The 8,243-nt window shown below is 38.2% G+C and overlaps 1 protein-coding gene across 1 annotated transcript; it reads left to right on the top strand.

Moving 5' to 3' along the window:
- Positions 1–550: 550 nt before the first annotated feature.
- On the top strand, positions 551–8,034 carry LOC146485247 (uncharacterized). Its single transcript, XM_085103559.1, has 7 exons — positions 551–605; positions 1,690–1,803; positions 2,105–2,218; positions 2,315–2,428; positions 2,940–3,053; positions 4,154–4,393; positions 7,354–8,034. The coding sequence occupies exons 1-7, from the start codon at positions 551–553 to the stop codon at positions 7,644–7,646; spliced, it is 1,044 nt and encodes a 347-aa protein (XP_084959685.1). The 3' UTR covers positions 7,647–8,034.
- Positions 8,035–8,243: the final 209 nt, after the last annotated feature.

Genomic DNA, 8,243 nt, shown 5'->3' with positions numbered 1-8,243 from the left:
CGCTTTAAAAATTTACCCGAGAAAATGGCTCATGAAATACGTTTTTCAATATTTCATGAATTATCTAATTGCCTTTTTGAAAGAAAAACTTGTGAGGTCCTGTAAAAACGCATTGTCTATAAACCAGCTTAAAACTCACACCAAAACATTGTGAAATCCGATAATCCGAGGGAGTTTCGTCATTCTGGCTTTGTTAACTAAACTCCTATTGCTATAGTGTACTTTCCAGACAACAAAACCACTTTTGTCCTCTAAAAAGTGCACCATAACAATTGGCAAAGTTTGACATAGCAGGAAACGAACGGTAGACTCCATTACAAGCAGATTCTACAATTCAACTCGGCGGTAGAGTTGTGCTTTCAAATAAGGTGGTGCACTAAGAATAACGTCTAGAGGCTGAAAGTTTAGTATACAGTGTTGGAATAAGTGTCATTGGATGATGGAATCAACTAGAGGCGATCGCCGACTGATGTTCTTCATAGCCTTCGCTCTTTTCGTTACCTGCCTGGTAGCTATTGCCGCTTTGGTTTTAGCTGCAATATTGATATCAATGGTGAGGTCTGGTAACACCCCGACCGCTTCTAAACTTGATACCGCGGTACAAGGTAAGAGACCTAAAAAACTTACAGTTAGTCTTCATGCCAAACTTAAATGTCTGCTTTTTAAGTTGTACCTAAATTCAAAGTGTTTAAAAGTTTCTTTTTAAAAATTGGTTTATTAAACGTTAAGCGAATAGCCGGAATTCGTAAAAGTAACCAAATTCCAATTGTTATCAGTTATTAAGAGCTAAACGTAAAATACTATTCCATTTCGGTATAAGGGTAAATTGCATAATTATACCTGTATTTATTACGAAATACATATTTTAATTCATATCCTTATAAACGCTACATTCTTAGCTGAAGAAGGTTGCAGAAGTAACCGAAACTTCCTGACATAATTTCTTTTACAGCCAGTGTCAACTTTTAGCTTTTTCGTTTTTTGAAGTCAACTTTGATTGCTAACCTTTTGCCGACTGGTTTGCCCTTAAGATAAACTTTCGCTTTTAAAATTTCAAACATTCATCAAGTCACACAGCAAAAGAGAAGCTAAGTTTATGTAATTTCCAACAAACACGGACAGGTGAAATGTGTTTTCTGTTAGAGATTGTGAGTGCGCGCAAGAAATCGGCTCCCAAAATGTGTTTTTCAATATTCAGAAACTATCCAATTAGCCCGTTGAAAACAAAAACTTGAATAATCCCCTAAAAACGCATTGACGCATTGTCTACAAACAAACTCAAAAATCACGCCGCAACATTGCCAAAATCGGGTAAACGCACTTAATGATGGAAAATAAATAAACTAAATGAAAATAACTTCGCGTAGTTTCTTTGTGGTATTGTCAACCGCTATTTCTTAATGTCGCTGTTTAATGGCATTTTCACGCTATTGTTCTTTACACTTTGTCTAATCCGCAATCGAAAATTAAAATTCAAACAAACTTCAATTTAATTTCACTCACGTACGAGTCGCCCAACATTATTCCTTAGTGGGAATGTACGAAAGATAGACCCCTTCCAAGCAGATTCGACTGTTCAACTATGCAGAGTTTAACTGTTCAAGTTGTAGGAATGGGGATTTGATTCTTTGGTGGTAATTTCTCTCAGATCTGACGGAAAATACTATTGACGGTCGTATTTTTTTTCAGATATCAGTAAATGCGGCAGTAACCCGTGTTTGAACAACGGAAAGTGTGTTGATCAGCCAAACAGCTTCAACTGCACCTGTCCAAAAGGATTTATTGGCAACCGATGCGAAACAGGTGACAGACAAATGCACGCTTTTTCTGATGAATTCATTTAAAAGGAAAAACAGTTTATTTCCGTTTTTAACTGTTTGTGTTCGTCTCTTACAGATGTCAATGAATGCGACAGTAACACGTGTTTGAACAACGGAACGTGTGTTGACAAGATTAACAGTTTCAACTGCAGCTGTCCAGGAGGATTTATTGGCAAACGATGTGAAACAGGTTACAGATGATTGCATGAATTTCTGAAGAACTTATTCAAAAGGATTTAAAGACTATTTCTGTTAGTTTAACTGGTTGTGTTCACCTCTTGCAGAGATCAATGAATGCGACAGTAACCCGTGTTTGAACAATGGAACGTGTGTTGATAAGATTAACAGCTTTAACTGCAGCTGTCCAGGGGGATTTACTGGCCACCGATGTGAAACAGGTTACAGATAATTTCCCGAATTTCTGAAGAACGTATTCAAAAGAATTTAAAGACTATTTCTGTTAGTTTAACTGGTTGTTGTTATTTTTGTTGCAGCTATCAATGAATGCGACAGTAACCCGTGCTTGAACAATGGAACGTGTGTTGATAAGATTAACAGTTTCAACTGCAGCTGTTTAGAAGGATTTATTGGCAACCGATGCGAAACAGGTTACAGACAAATAAACGCTTTTTCTGATGAATTCATTTAAAAGGAAGAACAGTTTATTTCCGTTTTTAACTGTTCGTGTTCGTCTCTTACAGATGTCAATGAATGCGACAGTAACCCTTGTTTGAACAATGGAACGTGTGTTGATAAGATCAACAGCTTTAACTGCAGCTGTCCAGGGGGATTTACGGGCCATCGATGTGAAACAGGTTACAGATAATTGCACGAATTTCTGAAGAAGTTATTCAAAAGGATTTAAAGACTATTTCTGTTAGTTTAACTGGTTGCGGTTACTTTTGTTGCAGATGTTAATGAATGTGACAGTAACCCGTGTTTGAACAATGGAACGTGTGTTGATAAGATAAACAGCTTCAACTGCAGCTGTCCAGGGGGATTTACCGGGAGCCGATGTGAAACAGGTTACAGATAATTGTACTCTATTTTTAATGAAATCAATCAAAAAGACTATCAATTACGTTCTGTTTTTAACTTGTCGTGTTCTTTTTCTTGCAGACATCAATGAATGCGCGAGTAACCCGTGTTTGAACAACGGAACGTGTGTTGATAAGATAAACAGTTTCAACTGCACCTGTCCAGAAGGATGGCTTGGCAAGCGGTGTGCAACAGGTTACAGTAAAATCGCGCAAAATATTTTAGATCTTGTTACTTTGTCTCTTTAGTATCCTTAACCAATAAACCTTTTATGTCTGCCTTTTTTCCGGATTGCTTTGGCCAGACTTTCGGCTGAAAGAATAAAAAGGTAAGGGGAGAGAGGACAGCCCTGGCGGCTGTTGGAGCGAGTTGCAGTTGAAGTTGCTTGCCCAGCCATTGTTCATAATACAGCTTTCAGTGTTGTTATAAAAGGTTTTAGACTATTGGGTAATGGAAGGACCAAATCCGAAAGATATGTGTTTTTTTGTTTTGCTTGCTGAAGTTATTATAGACAAGGCCCTTTTCCCAAAATATCATGGCCAGCGCAGTGTCATACAAATACTGCAATATAGTTTATTACACGACCCCAACAATGACTTAAACGAGAAATGAAGCTTTTTTTTCCCGTAAAAGTCCAATTTTAAAAATCCATTTTTCCTTAATCTATAACATATCAGTTAAGCTCCATAGCTCATAATCCAAAGCACTAAAGGAAAACGAGTCAAAATAAGGTATTCATCAACATGGTATAATATATTTCCTGTCACTACTTGTAATGTTTAATATGCGGTCTTTAAACAACTTTTCGACCAGTTACGTAAGTCGAAGAAAGTAGGGTGTAACATCGAAATATTTCACCTAGTACAAGAACCAATCAAACTGCAGGATTTGCGGGATATTGCCCGCTCGAGCTCTATTTCAAACCAAAGAACACAAAATGGTTCCATCGGAGGCCTCATAGGAGAAACGCAGTGTGAATGTGTTGAAATTAAAAGTATTTTCTGCTGCTCCAAGAATTGCTTTTAGACTAAAGGAAAACTTTTCAAATGTGCATAGTTTCTCTCGTGGTGATCAGAATAGAGCTGACGCCTTCTGCTGTTTTTAAACTTTTAGGTACAGTTGTAGTGAAATAATTAGTTTAAAGATTTTTTTGCGTTGTAGTTTTGTTGAGGCCTGTGGGATAATACTGTTCTCCAGGCTCACCTTGACCAACTTCTTGCGTCTGTTGTTGTCCAAATGGTTGGTCGCTACCGCGCCTCGGTAGCTGCCATTTATCCTTATTTTTTTGCTTCCAGAAAGCTTGCTCAACTCCACAATAATTACAGACAACGAGTTCTACCACATCAATCTCAGGAAGTTCCTTGAGCCTGCTGTTGGCAATGATTCCGAGTGGCTGCTGTGCTTCCGCGCCTCCATTCATGGATCTAATGTGAATCCTGATTTCCACAGCAGGTGTGACGGAAAAAGGAACACTGTCATGATCATTCAAGCCAACCAAAAATACGTATTCGGAGGATACTCGGACATAACTTGGGGTAAAAATATGTTGATGTTGTTTTTTTTTTTTTAAGAGGCTCGTTTAAAGGTAAATCTGCCCTAAGCCACGAGTTCTCAAGGCCGAATGAGAGCTTTTGGAAAAATGTAATTGGAGCAGTGTTGTTTCAGAAAAAAAGCTGACTGTTATTAACATTTGAATACTTTTATCTTCTGGCCGTCTGATCTGTTATCCTGTATCTTTAATTTGACTTCCACCTCCAGATATAATCCCTCCAATTCTTCTCCCCAATTGCGCATTTTTTTTTACTGCTGCCATTTTGATTTGACTCAGTTCCAGGTCTACACTACTTTATGGTATCTTGGAAGGAAGCGTAGAACTGGAACTGAGTCGAATTTTGAAATGGGGGGGGGGGGGGGGGGGGCTAAATAGCGGAGGCGGTGTGGCCCGGCGGTTTAGGGCGACGGACTTGAAATCTGGAGGTCCCTGGTTCAAGCTCCATCTTCGGCCACGTTTGTAAATAGCCAGCTAATTTTCCTTCTGCCAGTTGGGATTTTTAACATGTTATGTTCCATTTGATTATTATTTGCTTCCTGTTATTTCTGGGTTAAATGCCTGTGAACTAGCTTTGGCTAGCTAAGCGCATTCCACTATAACCAAAGCATTTGACACTTTCGACAAATAGCTAATGACAACTGTTGAATTGGAGGGCCATCTAAGAGAAGAATCGGACGGAAATAGGGATTATGTAAGGAAGGAGAAATGAAATAAAAACGTAGGGCATCAGATCACGCGGATAGGTGATGATTTTATTGAAGTGTCGATAACAGTCAGCTTTTAGCCCGACTCCACACTTCTTGTTTCCATGCTTTCCATTCCTCGTAAGCTCAGCCCGATGACACAGTATCTTGCAATACTTACCGGCCATGCAAATATCATTCTTATTGCATGCTATCTTTGCAAATTTGACAACGACACGTTCTCCAAGTTCTTTTTAGTTAAGCACGATATTTATGTTTACCAAAATCTCTTTAGCTTAATATTATCTGTACGGATAAGATAAAAATCATGAGCAAAAAATAAACATCGGTAAACAAGTTATTGCCTATAATCTTACAATTTTATTAGGTTACCATAGCAGCAATATAATATCACTTTTTAACACGAGCCTTAAATTTAGCCTTAAATGATTACAACTTTTAAAAAAACGAGCTCAATGACCCTATTTTTAAATCATGAATTGAGCATGCGGAGTGAACTATTATGTATTCACCATCCGCCGCCATCACGGATCAAAACAAGGACGAAATATTGACGCTAAATCCTTTCATTTACCGAAACTAAGGCACAACTATCCTTTTCACATTTCAGGATAGATATTTTCCAAAAATACGACTTCGATACGCGAAACTGGGTGTTCAACGCTTAAACATTTGAGTATTTATGAGACGCATTTTCAAACCAAAGTTGTGCAAGTTTTTTCACATTTTTCAAACAGGATTGAAAGTAGTGTTTCATTGCTAAATAAACGAACAACTGCTGCTCATACGTACACTCTAAGTATGAAAATCAAAGGTAGCAAATAACTTTAGCCATAATGCACAATATCGATCATTTCAATCACACCTCTTCAATCCACGGGTTCTCTTGAGCTTAGGGCGCTCTGATATGACTATCAAATTGTAATTAGCATGTCAATGACTCAACGTGTTGCAAAGTTTTAAAAAAAAAGTGGGAGGGGGTTTAAAATTCGAAACTTTAAGCAACCAGCAATCAAGTCAGCTTTCATTATCGTTTGCGCTTTGTAAGTTGTTGCAAGCATTACTGATCCGCCTCGATTAACCTTTACTATTTGCGGGTAACCACCTTATCTTTAATGTGAAATAATTAACAATTATTGGACAAGGTTGAGCAAAATATCGTGATTTGTCATCGGCGAGCGAGACGCTGATATATAAAGATAACCAAGTTCAACAAAGGAAGGAAGCGATATGCTATTTTTACACAAGAGCGTGGTTTCAATTACGCGTGAGCAGAATATTATTTGCAGCAAAACAAGCAAAACACAGTTGGCCAGTATTGCGCATGAGCAGACCATTATTTGTAGATAGCTATTTGCAGGTCACGCGGTTTGCTCTCGGCCAATGAAAAGAAAGAAAAACTGCATCAGGGGTGTTTTTGTTGAATTACTCAATTGCAAAAACCACAAAAGCTCTGTCTGTTATTAACTCCCCTTCTGTGATCATAGTGTGCCCCGTCTGGATATGCTGGTGATGAGTATTTTTCTATTATCCCACCCCCCTCATTATTTTCCAATTTAGGAAAACACAAAACATCCAGGCCTATTAATCTTCAAATTTTCAGTGTCTATAGAATGACATAGCCTTCTATCTGTTGCGATGTTGTAAAACGCAACCGGCCAAACCTGAGCTTGCCCAGCTAACAATAATCATTAGGAATGAGAAAAAAAAAAAAAAAACAACAACAACAACAACTGAACAAAAACAAAAAACAAAAAACAAAACAACAAAACAACAAAAACAACAACAAAAAAAAACAACGGTATGGAATGCTTTTCAGTTTTATTGCCTTATTTAATTTAATAGCCGCGATAATGGCGACAACCTTTATTATGTGGTTGATGGTAAAGATTCAGAGGCTAATGGGATTTCTTTTCGGGTGTCCCCTTACGGGAGTTGGAGTTCATAACAAAGGAAAAGCCTAAATCGCAACCCCCGAAAGTGTCCGCCTGTCCGCGGCTGCTTACGAGAATGTGTGAATACAGAGTTTGCTTGGAACTTCAATCAGAGTTTTGTGAAGACGATCGTAAGTAGAGCCGTCCCCTTCAGAGAGTGTCCGTTAAGAGAGCTTCCAAGATGAAAAGAAAGATCAACATTTTGCGAAGTTTCCAAACATTTTGTACTACTTTCGTACTTTGTTTTTCGCTTTGTTTTATTTGCAATGAGAGAAAGACTAACAATTTATTTTCTTGCTTTTCAGATAACAGTAATGGCTTTCGTTACACAAACAAATCTTTCGTTTTCTCCCTACGCAACAGCGAAGGACTCGGACCTTTCAAAAGTTATATAACAAACCCATCAAAAGCAATTTACAGTGGAAGAAGTGGTATTGCATTTGGTGGCAAAGACATCTATATTCGTTCAGATAGTCGCACCTCAGCAGTCTTGGGCCCCGTCTACTATGTACCAAGTGGAGTAAGTAACGTACAAACAGTGATGGCTGGGGATGTTTTCTTCTACCCAGATGACTGGGAGGTATTCTATCTTGCATAAACCCCTTTCAAAAGTATCACTGCCCTCTTAAACGTCTTACGGCATTATCACAAAGTTGTTCAGACAAGAAAAGTCGCCATTTTGTCGGCGTTAATCCTTTAAGCCACAGTAGTGACTAGCATCTAATTTCTCCTCACAATATCACTGTCAATCAAACACACAGGTTATGAGAATAAAGAAAATGATCACTGAAGATTAAAATGCTTTGATATTTATAGAGTGTTTTCATTCACGTGACTACTGGTTATATTGGTTTACTGAAACAAAAGAAAGTATTTGGATAAAAATAGAGTTCAATTCCCAGAGGTTTAGGTTGGGACACCAACATGGCCGCCATTTCTTTGTTTTGGGACACCAACATGGCCGCCGTGACGTCATGTGAAAACACTCTATACAAATTCTAGTACTATGGAAATACAAAAAGAAAAGTAAGGAGATTGTGCACGTTGACATTGGGGCGGCACGTGCTGTTATTGCATTGTTACCCTTGTTATAAGGGTAACAATGCAATAACAGCATGTGCCGCTCGTGACATCCTTGAGCTAAAAGGATTATTTTGTCAAGCTATGTTTTTGTTATTGCTTTGAGTTGTTTAAG

This window comes from Pavona decussata, unplaced genomic scaffold (assembly GCF_977016875.1).
Source record: "Pavona decussata unplaced genomic scaffold, jaPavDecu1.1 SCAFFOLD_27, whole genome shotgun sequence".
In the NCBI taxonomy this organism is placed as follows: Eukaryota; Metazoa; Cnidaria; class Anthozoa; order Scleractinia; family Agariciidae; genus Pavona; species Pavona decussata.
The sequence above is the reverse complement of the archived record's forward strand: the minus strand, read 5'-3'. Positions and strand labels throughout refer to the sequence as shown.

Coding starts and splice junctions, on each gene's coding strand:
- LOC146485247 (XM_085103559.1), top strand. CDS start 551: ATGGTGAGGTCTGGTAACACCCCGACCGCTTCTAAACTTGATACCGCG. Junction 2,219..2,314: donor TGGCCACCGATGTGAAACAG/GTTACAGATAAT, acceptor TTTTTGTTGCAG/CTATCAATGAATGCGACAGT. Junction 2,429..2,939: donor TGGCAACCGATGCGAAACAG/GTTACAGACAAA, acceptor TTTTTCTTGCAG/ACATCAATGAATGCGCGAGT.